The sequence below is a fragment of the Schistocerca americana genome, chromosome 6, assembly GCF_021461395.2.
Source record: "Schistocerca americana isolate TAMUIC-IGC-003095 chromosome 6, iqSchAmer2.1, whole genome shotgun sequence".
NCBI classification, from domain to species: Eukaryota; Metazoa; Arthropoda; class Insecta; order Orthoptera; family Acrididae; genus Schistocerca; species Schistocerca americana.
Window position 1 is genome coordinate 434,718,828 of NC_060124.1, and position 17,309 is coordinate 434,736,136.

A 17,309-nucleotide genomic window follows, 5' to 3' on the forward strand; every position below is an offset into this window, starting at 1 on the left:
AGAATATTATAGAAATTCCCAGGGATGTTACCAGGATGAATAATACTCGCAATCTGGGTGTATGTAAAAGTGTGAATTTAGATGTTGCTGGTAAAGAATCTGACTACACTAATAACGATGACACATGTATAACTTCTTACCTAAGTGAAACTTTTATAGATACTAATGATACACACACATTTCTTATGAATATATGGCTGAACAGTGAAACTATTTCTTTTGACAAGAACTTTAGAAAGATGCTTATTAATGTATGTGAAACTGTATGTCCTGAGTGGTGGTAAAAGATGAGATATTTTATTTTTGAAAAGCTGAAGGATAAGTACTTCAATAGTATACAATGTGATTTGGATGAAAATTCTTGGCTATTTGAGATAATAGAGAGTACTAATGACAATTTTGTATCTTGTGCAAATTTTATAACTGTGACAAATAATACATATAATGGTATACCATATGATTCTGATAAGTATAGGTTCGGGGAAATTGAAAGTGATTTATTACATGAGGATACAGGTTCTGAGAAAAGTGATCAATTTTGCAGTCCTTATATAAAAGTTCAAATTGGGTCATGGATTGGTAAATGTTTAATCGATACAGGAAGTGAGATCTCGGGAATATCTGAAAGGTTAAGCAAGAAATTGAAAGTGGGGAAAGATTATGTTGAAATGCCAGTTGTTGGGGTAAAGATAAAAGGTGCTACTGGGAAGAGCAGTAAATTGGTAAAAAGCCAGGCTTTAGTGACATTTTTAATTGAAGGCAAGTTGTTCACACATGGATGTTTTGTAATTCAGGAATTTAATGAGGATTTTCTTTTGGGTATGAATTGGATAGTAAAAGTAAATACAGCATTTGATTGGGTTGGAAGAAAACTTTTGATAGAAACTAGTGAAAGGGAATACATTCAGACAAATTTTGTGAACACACTTGGTGATCAGAGTAATGGAAATTTTGACAGTATTAATTTACTAAAAGAAAATAGATTGGAGAATATTGAAATTCATAGATTTGATACTGATAAAGTTGAATTTGGGAATTTAGTAAATTTGAAAATTTCAGAAACACAAAATTAATCTGGGGAGCAAAAACAACAGTTAGAAAATCTGCTGTGGGAATACAGTGATGTTTTTAGTGACATACCTGGTAGGGTAAAGGGTTATCAGTGTGAGCTTCAGGTAAAACCTCATGAACCATTTTTCATAAAACCATACACTATTGCAATATCAAAAAGACCTGCTGTTGAGAAAGAGCTGAAAAAGATGGAAGGATGTAATATAATAGAAAGGAGTATCAGTGCATATAATAATCCTCTAGTAGTAGTTTCGAAAAAAGATGGTGGAGTAAGATTGGTTTTGGACTCTAGACACTTAAACAAAATTTTGTTCAGACAGACAGACCATCCTGAAAATATTGATGAGTTACTCTATAAATTTACAGATATAAAATATATGTCAAGTTTGGATCTAACTTCGGGTTTTCATCAAGTACCACTTTCGGTTAATTCTAGAAAATATACTGCTTTCTTGTACAATGGTAAGAGTTACCAATATTGTGTTGTGCCATTTGGGTTAAATTCTTCTGTTTCCGAATTTATAAGAGCTTTGGATCATGTACTGGGGCAAGAACTTGCATCTAAACTGATAATCTATGTAGATGACATTTTGGTTACAGGGAAAAATTGGGAGGAACATTTTTTGATTTTGAAGTCAGTTTGTGAAAATCTTAGAAAAGGGGGGACGACATTGAAATTAGAGAAATGTAAATTTGCAGTTTCTGAATTAAAATTTTTGGGTCATGTTGTCACAGACAAGGGAATTTTTGCAGATCCAGAAAAAAATTAAAGCAATTTCAGAAATTCCTATTCCTAAGACTAAAAAACAATTAAAGTCGTTCTTTGGGTTATGCGATTATTACCGAAAACATATAAGTGATCAGAGTCTGAATGCACCATGTTTAAGTCAGTTACTTAAGAAAAACACTGTTTGGGTTTGGGATAAAAGTTGTCAGGAAGAGTTTGATAAAATTAAGCAAGAGTTGAGGAAGCAACACTTATTACACAGACCTGATTTTAATTTACCATTTTGTTTGAACACTGATAGCAGTAATTATGGGCTTGGAGCAGAGTTATTTCAAGAAAGAGTAGAGAATGGAGTTAGGATACATTGTACCATAGCATTTGCAAGCAGAACGTTGCTCAAGCATGAGAAAAGTCATAGAAAATCCACACCCTAATGCTTATCGTTTGGTGTATCCTAAGTCAAAGAAATTATTTGGTCTCGGGAATGTTGTCTCTTTAAAACTGTATAAACAGAAATCATAATTTCAAAATTTAAATAACCTATTATCATCTAAAACAAAAGTCCTCCACTGGAATACGCTTGTTAGAACAAAACTGCCTGTACAACCAAGTGTGTATATTTGCATGTATAAATTAATAATTTGAAGTCACATGTTAATTGAAACTGATGAAAAAACACTGTTGTAACAAAGAATGAGAGAAAGATTTATTTTTACTTTAAAAAAAAAAAAGTCTCCATAGTGAGCATTTCTGAACTTTTCTAATTTTGGAAGCTAAGTCTTCCCTGTGGGTGAAGGCATGCATGTGTGGACATGCATGCAAAGGTATAAGTTTCAAAACCAATTTTAGATAAAGCCTCATGATATATGAGCAGTTTATTGTTGTTTATACTGATGTTGTGGGGAGCAAAAGTACTCTTCATAAAAATGTGACTTGTAGTAATATTGTAGTAGAGAGGAAAGTGTACATAAATAATTGCAAAAAATTTAGATAATACTGATGTATCTTTAGCTGTACTAAAAGAAGAAAATCATAAAAAAATACAAAATAAAAAAAACATGAGTAAAAAAAATTTAAAAAGAAAATCATAAGCAAAAAAAAAAATATACAAAAAACAAGAAAAACCATGACTAATAAAAAAAATATAAAAATTTAAAAAAAATTCAGAAGTTAAAAAATATATATATATAAAAGGCAAATATAGAGAAAAACACATTACACTATATATGTCCAGTATCATTTTTACTGTTACAATATGTAAGCATAATGAAATTAACATTAATATAAAAAAAAAAAATTAATTAAATCTTATTCTAGGAAATGAATTTTACCTTTCTATTATTTTCAATCTGTATGCTGTATGTTAGAATATTTCTCATGTATGTTTTATACCATGTATATTTGTCATGTTAAATAATTTCCTTACTTGAAATTTTTGTGTATGGGATTGATTGGGGAAGTATCATTGCAACAACAGCCAGTAACAAGTCCACAGATTCAAAGAGTCCAAATTTGGAAGAGGTTATCAGACTGCATCATTAATGTGCTAATTGTGTAATACAGATCCATCACTCAGTGTTGTCGGGATTTTGTTGTATATGTCCATAACAACAAAAGCCCTGGGGAGCAGTTGTAATGGATCTGGGAGATGTTATTTTTTTACCGTATTTGTCGATACTGAATTGAAAATGTTTTCTTATATTTTTGTCAGAATTTATTATAATTTGTCTTATTATATGTTAATTTACTTCTGTTTTTGAGAGTAAAAGCATATTGATTACTATTAGAAAATGTATCGAAGAATAGCAAAGAAACTGATTGTGTAAAATATCTTTGACATTGGAGTAGTCTTTGACTATAGTCAGTCCGAGTCGGAAGCTAACTCTTGGTGTGTGTTGACGGAAGGACAATGTGAAGGTCGCAGTCATAAATAATTTTAAATTATGTTAACTATTATTTTTGTATTATCTGAAGAGAAGAAACTACATTGGAAAAAACTGTATTTGAAACACCAAAATGAGAGAAACACGCTGAACCACGTCATTTTCTGCAGCCGACAACGATGCATTGTGGAATCATACTTAGACAACAGAAGCCAAGACTTATATTTGCTTGCAAACGTCTAATGGAAAAGGTACTGTCACGAAATATGGCAAATTTAAGTTTATAAAAAAATAGTGACCATATTTTCAACTTGTGTAATAGCCGGGAAACCATATTTCAGACTGTCCTTGTGATCCATTATTATACCTATTGTGCCTTCTTTCTCAAATCGTTCTCTCCGTTCCTGGATTATTTTTTCCAAAAGTAAATTAAATAGCACTTTTAAAAGCCCTAGCTTCGATTCCACTTCTGTCTGGATCCCGAAGGTTCTGCCATTTTCCCTCGAATCATACTTTAGAATGGTGATTTTATGATTCTCCTTGAGTACTTCTCTGGTCTTCTTGTTTATAGGAAATTCCTCTCTCTCTCTCTCTCTCTCTCTCTCTCTCTCTCCTTTCTTTCTTTCTTTTTATTATTATCATTTTGAGAGAATTTGTATGGAACTAGAAAAAGGCATATCCTTCTGTAATTATTCACATCTTTGGGGTCTCCTTCCTAGTGTAGTGGGTATATGATCACTGTCTTCAAATCCTCTGGTATACCCTCCTTTTCACACATATCTTTCAGTAATCTAGTTATGTTCACTAGCATTACTGGCTAATTTTATAATTTCAGTTGATATCCAGTCTTCTTGTGTGAACTTGAGTTTCTCCTGACATCTCTCTTGTAATAACAAAGACAGCATGAAAACTGTCTTCCCATAAGTTTATGCATGATGATAACTTACTCAGGACAATAGACACCGCTGTGCAAAATTTAAGGATGAAATGTCCCTTGATGAACTATGTGCCCCCACCTCTCTCCATGTGAGGATACACATAGATTTGTCCAACATGATCATTTTGGTGATCCAGCTGGTATTGTGTGGGGAGGTATAATGCTGCAGGCATAATGTTGCATTGGCATACTGACATCCAAATTTTTGAACATGGTACACTCATCATCAACATTACTGTGACACCGTACTCCTTCGCCATGTGCATCTGTTCAGGGATGCATTTGGCCCTGCCTTCACTTTTAAGGATGACAACGTGTGAAGGCATTGATCAGTCCAGATGAAGGAGCTCTTGGCATGAGAGGATATTACATGACGAGTAGCCTGTCCTGCCTGTCCTCTTGACATCAATCCCTTTGAGCATGCGTTGGATGTGGTGGGGAGATGCACTGCAGCATGTCCACATGCACCAATCACTATCCAGCATTTGTCAACTGTGTTGGTGGAGGGGTGGAACAGCCTACTGCAAGAACTCCTAACCAACCTTGTGACCAGCATGAGGGCATGTTGCAGAGCATGCACTGCTGTCTGGTGATCATACACCCTATTAAGAAATACATCCCACCTTTTGTAATGTCCAGGGGACCACTGCAAATTGAGATGACTTCTGTGTAATTATTGTCTTTGTATGAAAGTGTCATTTCTGTTTGTCTCATTACGTAATTCCTTCAGTTACCTTCTTTACTGTACTGTAGAGCAGGGCTTCCCAATGTGTGTTCCGCGGACCCCTTAGAGGTCCGCCAGCTCTTTCTAGGGGGTCCGCGGCCACCCTTTACCAAATCGTGTAATATAATGAGTAAAATTATTGAATAAAAACGTGAAAATCAAATTTATCACTATTTTTTTTTTCGTGTGAAAAAATGTGTGCGTTTACTTCAGGTCGTATTCCCAAGCAGCCTTTGCGGTTCCTAAGTGAGAACGCATACACAGTTTAGTGCCGGAGAATGCGGCTTCTCTGATAAAGTGTTTCGCAACAATACAGGGGTCGTTTGTGCGCCAGCTCACGGCGGTAGATGCGCTGAAACCTTTTACGCATGCGTGGAGCGAGCTTTGTCGACCAATCACAGCACTTGCTGGCACGTATGTAGCCCCAGGCATCATTAAATGTTAAACTTGCTTTGTCAGTGCACTACTTATTTCATAAGTCAATTTTTTACCTTCAAGTTGTTTTCATTCATCTCTAAACCAAAGACTATTGATACTTCGGCGGGGAGGGGGGGGGTCATTGGGAACAGACTAGGGGTCCGCCATGGATTTTCAACTGAAGAAGGGGTCCACCAGCTGAAAAGGTTGGGAAGCTCTGCTGTAGAGTACTATACTGCAGCAGTTCTGTATGTGTGGTTCAAGTTTCATCATGCTATGTTACTTGGCAGTGACAATTGCACAAAAGTTACTTTTGTCCTTAAGTCTTGCACATCAGTGTATTTAACTCACACACTTTCAACTGATGAAACATTACAATAGAATAAATATGAAAAGCACCAGTGGAAATCTCTGCTGGAGTATAGGCAATATCTATCTTAGCGTAACTATTACCAATAACACTGTGGAGAGTGTGATAGCAGGTCTGACTGACATTATTTTATTTCCTTTTACAAACAAGATATATCCCACTCCATGAAATTAGGCATGTCCCCAATAGTATCCAAAGACCTGGAATATTTTGTCAATGAAAGCCACTCCATGAAATAAGGCATGTCCCCAATAGTATCCAAAGACCTGCAATATGTTGTCAATGAAAGACAGTATACTTGCGGACACCTTCAACGTATATAATTATTAATCAAGTTTTAACAGACACTACAGCACAAGCTCTTCAGTAATTAAGGTAATTGATGATCCAAAATTTGACACAGAAAAATACGAAAAAAATTTGACACATTAACTTTGGCAGGTCTCAAAAATGCAACAGCTAAAACTTCCCTACAGTGTGCTGAATATAAACCTATCTATCTTTTAGTCTACTCTTCACAAACAAACGTTAACTTTCCCTTCCTGCTGCAGATAATAATGTTTTAATTTTTTGTATCAGTACTGTTTCCAAGTGCTATATTCCATCTTTAATGTAAACTCCATTGCAATATGTGTAATACAGACGACAATGATAAAATGTAAAGAATGCCTGGTGAGATGTAAGAAAGGGCTTTATGGCTCTAGCCTTGGTATGATAAATCAGTAAAAAAAAAAAAAAAAAAAAAAAAAGATTCTTGGCTGTTTCTGGTATTATTTCCACCTTTCTAATCCTTACTTATTGTTCTCTGCTGCACCTAAAAAGTAAACAGGATGTCTTAAAAATGCAGCTGAAGATCTGACACTTGAGTTATCTATCAAGCCATTTGTCACTTTGCCTATCAATAAATACAACATTTATCAAGTTCAGATCAGTGCAATGCTTTAAATACAATAAAAAATTAACTGAATTTTCCATTGGTGCTCAGCAGAACAGGATAATAATATTAAAAAAGAAAACACTTCCTAATTAGGGAGAGTTTTCCACTTTACTAATACAATAAAAAAGCTTTTATAACTGATATCTAAGAAAAAGAACAAAATACTGACTAAGCTAACCTGCTGAAAGTAGCGAGAAGCAGCTATTCTGCTAACCATACGCAGAATCTTCTTGCCAGTGCCTCCACCTTGTGATGCTGCACTGTAACCACGAACTTTGGAACAGTCACCAAACAACATACATACACTTTCATACACACAACAATTTATGAACAGTATGTTGCATAGATTTATAAGCTGATTATACAGGTTCAGGGCAATAAAGATGAAAGATTCATTTCAAGCATTTCAGTGACACTAATCTTCATTTACAACTACTAGAACTCTAATACCTCTAACACTTCAATATGAAAACGGTAGATAACAACTCACGGCACAGAGCAGGGACTGAGTGACAGACAGGCACAATGAAAAAATTCTAGGAGACAAAACAATAATACACACACACACACACACACACACAGCTGGATTCTCCTTATTAAATACCATTATAACTGTGAGTGATCGGCGAGCGGTGCACGGGGCAGAGAATGGAGAGGCAAAGCCGCCAGGCAGGGGAGCCGCTCGAGGCATCGCTAACAATGAACAGATAGGACAGACGAACAAGTAGGGGACAACAGACACTATGACCAATCAGGACACAACACAAGGCAAGCAAGCAAGAAAGGTGGTGATAAACATGGCGAGACAACAACAACGCAGGGACACTCCAAACAATGGCAGTATGTATCTCAACACACGGAAGTGGAACGCAGTGCGTCCAAGACGCATACATGAACTACGTGAGTACCAGACTGCCGGGGTAGTGCTGCTCGACTGCCTAAATACATGACCGCGGGAAACGCGATTGGCCGTGGACTTCACGTGGTACGGAAAGTGGCGCACTCACAGAGTGAGGCTCATGGTACAGGCGCGTGCCAGAGCACAGAGACCCCTAGTGGGTATCCAGGTTCACACCCTCCGGTGCACCTTCAACTTCTGTGCCTTCCAACGGCAGATCCCTCTCCTGTGAAACCTGTGTGTAATGTCGGAAATGCCCCGGACAGTGGCGTGATGGGTGGAAGGAACAGAGGGAGATCCTGTGTTGTTGACTGCCAGGGATGCACTCAGAGAGCAGTCAGTGTAATCCATCAAAATGTCACCGGAGGGCAGGGTATCGCGCGGTGCCTCTGAGCCTCGTGGATGCGGGAAGAAGTGCCGGTGTGCCTGCGGGGAGCTGGCAGCCAGTGGCAGTGGGGCCGACTCAAGGGCCTCATGCACACCAGGAGGAGGCGGAGGGCTGCGGGACTTGAGGTGCCACGAAGGGGTATGAGGCCGGAGTTGGTTATGGTGGCGGTGATTGAGCCCCTTCTGTGTCTGTACTGACATCACACGCCACATGTGGCTCACAACTACTTGGCAGGAGTCCAGCCCACACGGCAATGCTCAAGGTGTAGCCCCGAGAGGATTGGAAGCAGGCCTCAGAAGGTGACGATGTCAGCAGATGGAGCAGGGTCCGTGGTTGCTGCCTGTGGGCGAGTTCGGCCGGACTATGACCGTCAATCAGCATGGTGTGATAAGTGCTCAGGAATAAGGTGAGGGCTGACGTGGTGGCAGAGGATTCAACCGCTTTTGTCAGCTGTTGTTTAAACGTCCTTACCAATTGTTCTGCTGTGTCATTGGAGGATGGATTGAACGGAGAGGTGCAGATGTGTTTGATACCATTGGCCACACACAATGCGTGGAAGGAGGCTGCCGTGAAATGGGACCAATTATCAGATACCAAGGTACGAGGCAGGCCTTCGATGGTGAGTACTTGAGCCAAGGCCATGAGTGTGGCATCAGTCATGGTGGATGCCATGTACACCACATATGTGTATCTGGAGTATGCATCCACAATGAGTATCCACACCAATCCCAAAAACAGGTCCGCAAAATCAAGATGGATGCAGTCCCAGGGCCAGCGAGGTGTGGCCCAGGGTGTAAATGACTGCTAAGGGCTGGCCTGGTGATGCGCACACACCGTGTACCCAAGGACCAAACGTTCGATGTCGCCATTGATGCCGGGCCAATATACATGCCAGCGAGCCAATGCCTTTGTATGGGACATCCCCCACTGTCCACAATGTAGCAAGCGAAGGATGTGGTGGCAGAAACTGTGTGGAATGATCACCTGATGAGTATCAGCCCCTGTGGCCAACAGAAGTATACCCGTCATCGCCGAGAGCTTGTGTGAGAGGTGCTGCCAGGGGCTAAACTCAGTTTTCAACCAGTGAGGCAGATAAGTGGGCCACAGTGGGTCACGTAGCAGAGATACTGCCGCAGAATGGGGTCCCGGCATGTGGCAGAGGCAACCAGTGCAGTGGTGACAGGAAATCTGTCCAGTGTATCTTGGCGGGCCATATCAGTGTGAAAGCAGAGGACTTCCTGCTGGCCAAACTCGGGATCAGGCCTCGAGGAGAGACATGGCAAGGTATCTGCATTGAAGCGTTGAGAGGTGCTGAGAGGATAACATAAGTGTAATTGTGTAAGAACAGCACCCAGCACTGGAGACATCGAACAGTTCACTCTGGGAAGTGTGAGTGTGGGCCGAATAGGATAACCAAACGCTTGTGATCAGTGAGGACAGTGAACTTTGTCCCAAACAGATAGATGTGAAACTTTTGAATGGAAAACACAATTGCCAAAGCCTCTTTCTCAATTAGAGAATAGTTCCGTTGTGCTGGGGATAGCACCTTGGTGACATACGCAATGGGCTGTTCTGAGCCATTCTCACTCCTGTGAGCCAGGACTGCCACAATACCATAGGCCAAAGCATTGGGCACCACAACCAAAGGGCAGTCCGGAGAGAAGAGAGTCAGGCAAGGGGTGGGCTTGAGCATAGTTTTCAAGCGGAGAAAAGTCAATCAAAGGCAGAGGTCCAGTTGTAAGGCACCCCTTTGTGATGAAAGCGATTGAGGGGCTTTACAATGTCAGCAGCCTGGGGTAAAAACCTTAAGTAGTAGTAAACCTCTCCCAGAAAAAAACCTGGAGGTCAGATAAATCCTTGGGGTGGTGAAGGGAATTGATGACCACGACACTGTGATCTGACAGATAAATGCCATCTTTACTGAGCCAGTTCCCCAGGTATTTGACTTCTGGTTGAAAGAAACTACACTTTTACAGCTGACAGCTTAAGCCTGCGGCCTATGGGGGTGTGAAACAAGGCACCTAGGTTTTAGGTCGAGGTGAGTAAGGCCAGTGACCAAGATGTCATCAAGATAACTGACACAAGCCAGGATGGGCTGTGTGAGCTGCTCCAGGTACCTCTGGAAAATGGCTGGTGCTGAGGAAATACCAAATGGAAGGGAATTGTATTTATATAATCTGAAAGGCATGTTGATGACAACGATGCTCTGGGATTTCTCATTTAAGGGTAATTGGTGGTAAGCCTCTGCCAAGTCGATCTTATAGAAGGACTCACCACTTGCAAGTTTAGTGATAAGGTCTTCCTTCTGGGGAATGGGATAAATTCCAAACAGGGACTGTGCATTGACTGTAAATCCGAAATCCCCACATAGGCGAAGGGAGCCACTGGGCTTCAGATCACCACTAACGAGGTCGCCCAAGCACTTGCTTTCATGGGATCGATGATGCCAGCAGCCTGCAGTTGATCAAGCTCTTGCTTGACTGCTTGACATAAGGTCACCGGCACGAGTCGAGCCCGGAAGAACCGGAGAAGAGCAATGTGCGCCTGGAAGTATGAAGCCCGCTCTAAGTCACACTGAAACAGAGAGGCATAGGCCAAGCACAGATCGTCGAGGTTCTGGAAAGGGACAGCGGTGGAAATGACCTTAACTTCATTAGAAATCGAAAAGCAAAACAGTGTGAAAGCATCGAGCCCAAAAATTATTGAAACCGAGGGATGGTCAACCACTAGTAGGGTCTGGAGCCAGGCAACTTTATAGATGGCCGGGACTGCGAACTGTCCACGGAGGGTGATAGAACCGTCACTGTACATAATTAATGACCGAGAGGTGGGAGACAGCTCCGGTGAACCTAGGCATGTATACATCGCAAGATTGGACAAGGAGATGGTGGCCCCCATATCGACCTGGAAATGAATGTCCATGTTAAAAATGAAAAGCATGAGGAACAATTTCCGCGTCAATGGAGGACCCAGTGGAATGACTGATAGCAGGTATACACGGTATTCTGATGCCCCATGGGTGAGGGGCGGGAGCCGGTTTTGAGCAGATGCAGACAGACAGATCGGAGATGGCCATCTTTCTGACAGAGCATGCAGGTCTTCTAGTGACTGGGACAGTCTGCATGAGAGTGGGCGGACAAGCACTGCGGGCAAAACGGAAGTGAACCACGGGACTGCCGACGAGGGGCGACCAGCGGCTCCTGAGCCAATGAGACATCGAACAAGGAGAAGTCTTGACGACATTTCTGTGTGTGGACTGTACCATGATGATGGCGTGAGGGAGGTGCCCATGGGGAGAACTCTACTGTTACCCCACCATGAGACACTTGTTTGCCGCTTGTGCGATTTCAAAACTGTGAGCTACACGCAGAATGTCTTCCAGCGAGGGGTTATAGAGTTTCAATGCAGCCATGTGGATCTCTGGATCGGGTGCCAGTTGAACGTCAGCATCGCAAATCAAGGAGTCAACATACAACACCTTGCAATGCTGATTGGTGCAAGTGAAGTCACAATTGTGGCTGAGACCCTGCAAGTCCATGAACCAAGAATGGTATGACTGACTTGGCTGTTTATGGTACTGCTGGAACTCAAGCCGAGACTCCATGACATTGTATTGCACAGAATAGTAGTTAGTCAGCAGCAGACATTTCTCGTTAAAGGAGAGAGCCAAGGGGGTCTGACAATGGTACTAACTTGCAGAGCATAAAGAATGTGTTTGGTGACACCCAGGACAAGAATAACAACCACTGTAGGGAGTCATCCGTGACCTGATATGCTGTGAAATGTTGCTTCAGACAATGTAAGTATTTTTCCCAGTCTTCCTTAGCGTCGTTAAAGGGCGGAAACAACGGCGAACGTGGGGAAGTGTCAGAAACCAGGACACCCAGGAGATAGTGCAATGGGGCGTCCTGTGCCGTGACTTTGTCCATCAGCAACTGCAAGGATTGCTGTAAGACATCTAATTGGCACTGCTGCTGCTACTGCTGCATGAGATGCTGCTGTTGCTCCAGGAGACAGACCCAAATTAGCCTCCATGCTATCGAACCTTTTACCTCATTGCTTATGTTATAACCGTGAGCGACCGATGAGCTGTGCACGGCAGAGAATGGAGACGCGAAGCCGCCAGGGGGGGAGCCGCTGGATGTATCACTAACAAGGAAGAGACAGGAACGACAAACACTTAGGGGACAACAGACACTACAACAGACCAGGACACGACACGAGGCAAGCAAGCAAGAACAGAGGCGATAAACACGGCAAGGCAACAATAACACAGGAACACTCCAAACAATGACAGTATGTATCTCAACACAAGGAATTGGAATGCAGTATGGGAGAGATGCACAGCAAAGTACAGCGAGTACCAGACTGCCGGAGTAGTGCCGCGTAGCCATCTAAATACATGACCATGGGAAACGCTACTGGACGCATACTTCACGTGGAATGAAGAGTGGTGCACTTGCACGCTGAGGCTCACGGCACAGGCACATGCTGGAGCAGAGACCCTTAGTGGGTATCCAGGTCCATACCATCTCGCACGCATTTAATTTCTGAGCCTTCTGACACCAGAAATCCCATTTTTCTGCTAAATTGAACACTCTGTTTTTGACTTTCTCTCTACAAAGAGTACAGAAATATTTCATCCTTACGTTTCTTCCTCAGATGTACTTTTATTGTGTACTTCACTTTCCTCCTCTGATGATTCTGCAGAGTCATCCAGATCACTGTCAAACATTGGTGAACCCCTATAAAAAGTAATTATAGTTACAAATAATTATAGTAATTAAAAGCTATGCAGGAATAATAATGTAACTTATGACGAGAACCTGTAGTTAATTATATGAATATCTATATGACATGCATCAAGCAATTATAGGTTAATTATTACCTTTCCTCACTCTTGTTTATTGTTTCCATCCTGAAATTCTTATTAGTGCAATCACATTACATACACATGTGAGAAAAAGGAACATGGACTCACTGTAATTGAAGTAGCAAGAGAGTAAAGCTTTCCTCACTCCAACAGTGTTTTTAAATTCAAATTTTACATACAAATTTGAAAAATAATGTCACATGGTTTTAACTAGAGATGTCGTCTCATTTGTTAAATTCCACTGACACCATCAAAAGACTTTATTCAGTACACCAAAATTACACTTTGATAACAACAGCATTATATAAATACCTTTTTTCAGTGAATGAATATTCACTTTTCTTTGTTGATTTTGGTTCGATGCCAATTTTCTTCAGCTTCATAAGGTTCAATTTAGTTTCCAAGGTCAGACAAAACAGTCCCTGGTAAGTAACATCCAGATCAATCCAGAGACCACGTTCATCTAGCACAGGAAGAGATGCACGGTGGATGAGGGGGATTGTGTCACCCACATCTAGTTCCGACACAAGGAGTTCTTCCAAAAACACAGGAAGCTGAAAATCATTAAATATGGTAAGTAACACTTATTAGCAAATTAAAATTATTGGTTTCCTCAAATTAACAATAATAAATTGTAACTTAATTACTTGTTACACAGATAATTTCTATGACACGTTGGAATGATATGAAACCAGTAAGTTTACAGGTTATTTAATGTAACTGAATACACGCCATTCAAAAGAATTTGCGGAACATGTTTTTGAGCATCTGCCATACTCCATTGAGCAATAATTGAGTACTGGGTATGTTACCAAATTATATGTTTATCTTTCATAAATTAAACACACAAAAATTATTCCATCCTTGGACATTTACATATTAAGAACTGAAATTTCCTATAGGTTTCGAAACCAAAGTGAAAGCAATCATTCATCCAATCATCTTCGGTGCTTTCCATTGGACTTTGAGATCTTCAATAACATGTATGTCCTCTGTGAGTGTTTATCAATGCCTAACACCTACATGGCATGCTCCACATAGGCCTAAGGTCACCCTGAGGTATCCATTCCCTTTCTTCAAAGAGTGCCCTTAACAGTACTTGGCAAGTCTATGGTAGACAGGATGACCACAAACACATTTGTCAAGCATGTGCCACACAGGTTAGATGGGTTTTAGGTTAGGAGTCACTGCTGGCCATTCCATTACTTCAACATGAAGGCTTCACAAGAGATCCCTGGTGACACCCACCACATGCGCCCTGGTATTATCATGCTTGAGAGGAGTTTATCACCACCACCATATGCAGCAGCCACCAAGTGGTCCAACAGGATCTTTTCCTCGTACTGCATGGCAGTACCACCACCATGGAAAATGACCCAATCTGTATGGCTGTCAGTACTGATAAAACCCACATCCTCACAGAACCTTGGCCAAATCTGCTGATTTCCTGGACAACATCTCGCAGTTGCTGCTAGTTATGGCATCTACACACACACAAACAAGACTGTCACCTTGTGCTAGAAGAAATCTAGACTCATCAGTAAATAACATGTTTCCCAGTGGCAAATTTGCCAGTTAAAATGGGAATGGCAGACCTGACGGCGAGCTGCAAAATGTTGTCATGTCAAGTGGAATACCTGATGAGTACAACTGGGTCATTAGGCCCTTTCTTGTAATGTTTTCCATACAGTCTGACTGGATACAGTGGCTCCCGTGGCCCTTCTGAGATGGTCTTGCAGTGCTCTGACAGCGATTGTATGATGCCACAATGCACAGGTGACCTGATATCAGTCTCCACATGGGTCTGTAATGCATCGGTGACCTTCTCCAAATGCCTTATGTACCTACCTGTGTTCCCATACTGTGTCCACAACTTACGGATGGAAGAGGGAAAGACATTGATATCTGCATAAACTCGAGGGAAAGTCTACCCTCATTAGATAAAACAGACTGCCCTTGCAACTTTCAATGCATTAAGATGCCACAGTGCATGTTCTTTGTTGGGTAAAATGTCCACATGGATGGTGAATGATTAGTTGAGTACACCAAAAGCAAATCATCCCGATACATGTTTTCCCCTTATTTTTTTGAGCAGTGTATATGGGTACATATCATCAGTTTACAGGTCAGTACATCCACTTGCGAAAATACTTTAATGACAGCAAACTTTTGTAAAGTCCACCATGATCAATTTGAGGAGCATACTATTAGAATATTCCACAACAATTTTATCTGTCTTGTTTGCAAATTACTATTCAGACCCCCAGTTTCAGTTGCTGCAAATCATCTAAAAAAGAAAAGTCCTATACCCAAATTTTGTATATTTATGATGAGTTTTGTGGTCAAGACAAATAAGATTTGAACTAAAGATTCAAATCGCATGTACCACATCTTGATCTCGTCCAACTTTATAAAATTTTTACCAAGTCGGGCAAAGAATGAATATAAATAGGCTATCGAAGAAGAGAGACAATTGCAAAGAAATGTTCCTAAATATTTAAAGTTACAGTCCCTTCCCACTAGCACAGACAGTAAAGGCCAAAATTTATCTTCCTTTATAAGCTGAAGATACAAATGTGGGTATCATATTAAATAAAAGATTCTCTTCATGCAATTTTTTATTCCTCTTTTCAAAAAAATAGGAGAGACAAAGACACAGACAACTAAGTTCTTTTTATGGCACAGTTGCTTTTAATTATTTTACATTCTGTATGCTTATGACATGTATGATAACAGCTTTCCTTTCCTAGATCTGAGGATGACTGTTTAGCAATTCTAATTAGTAATTTGAATCATAACATGTGATCAAACAAATAAAATTTTTATTGTTATTCTTGTGTACTGTATATACTACACTTTCTCATTCATTTCTCACTTGTGTACTCCATTTTGTTTTGAGTTATGCGTTATTCAATATTTTCTTTTCTTATTTTGAAACAAGTGAACAGACTACACCTGGTCCATCATCGGGTTCGAATGCAACTATTACTGCTTCGGTAGGGATCGACAATCGACAAGACCATTATGTCAGCTCTGCTTTCGCAGGAGCACAAATCATGGGCACAGGCTGCCAGCACTGAGGGAGAGGGCTTGTCCCCCATACTACCCTCTCCCCTCACAGAGTCAGAAGTTTTTGTTTGTTTAGATATGCGGCCAGCTGCCAGGATATAGTTTCTGCATAGTACCACTGAACCACTTAACCCTAAAATTTGTGCAAGTGTAGCTAATATGTCCGATTCATAAAAAGGCCTAGCACTGGTTTTAAATTTTCAGTCGTTAAGAGATGATAGCCAATTCTGATGCTGCTATAAACTTTCAACATTCCAAGATTTTTGTGGTAACATTTAAAATAAGGGAGAGGCAACCATTCCATTCCCTGCACTTCCCACCCTCCCACCCACTTTACTATCAAAGAACTCTCCTACTACAGTCCCTTTGCCAATATTTTCCAAATTTCCACTCCCCATCCTTCCTTCCCACTGTTCCCACAAGGTGCACCACAACATGGTGCATTACACTGCAACCACTCCGGACCTGTCAGACCACTATCATGATATTTCCCTTCCATCGGACAATCAATATTTTGCACAGGCAGAAACTGAGGCCTCCTTCACTGCCAGGATGCTCTGTCTATCTAAAATCACTTGGTCCTTAGCACTACATCCGGTAATGAAGAACAACAGGACCTGCACCCAAGTAGTGATTATCAGCAGCTCAATGCGAGAACCATTCGTGAACACTTCCCCATAACAATCTTATGGAGTTATAGTGATGACATTTCAGGCTCCACTACCTTCAGTAAGTTCGACTCTGCCAAAGCTTTCGCACAGATCCCAGTTGCACAAGAGGACATTAACAAAACATCCACAACAACACATTTCAGCCTTTTCAAGAGCACCTTTATGATCTTCAACCTCCACAATGCAGTGCAAATTGGCAACATTTCCTAGGCAATGTCCGCTGTGCACTGGGCTCTTTTGTATACTTCACATCATCATTTACTCCCAGGATATAACATAATACCGAAAGCATCTCAGAGAAATTTCTGCCTACCTCAAAAAAGCAGGAGTCATTTTTAATCTGG

The 17,309-nt window shown here is 40.8% G+C and overlaps 1 protein-coding gene across 4 annotated transcripts in view; it reads right to left on the bottom strand.

Annotated features, from left to right (window-relative positions):
• The window catches only part of LOC124619424 (testis-expressed protein 2), a 323,669-nt gene that overhangs the window by 60,484 nt on the left and 245,876 nt on the right, over positions 1–17,309 (bottom strand). For all 4 annotated transcript variants that reach the window (XM_047145793.1, XM_047145794.1, XM_047145797.1 and 1 more), the window contains exons 10-12: positions 13,538–13,779; positions 13,002–13,097; positions 7,245–7,326 (exon numbers count right to left, since the gene is read on the bottom strand). In XM_047145793.1, coding sequence (XP_047001749.1) covers positions 7,245–7,326; positions 13,002–13,097; positions 13,538–13,779 — 420 coding nt within the window. The remainder of the gene's footprint in view (positions 1–7,244; positions 7,327–13,001; positions 13,098–13,537; positions 13,780–17,309) is intronic.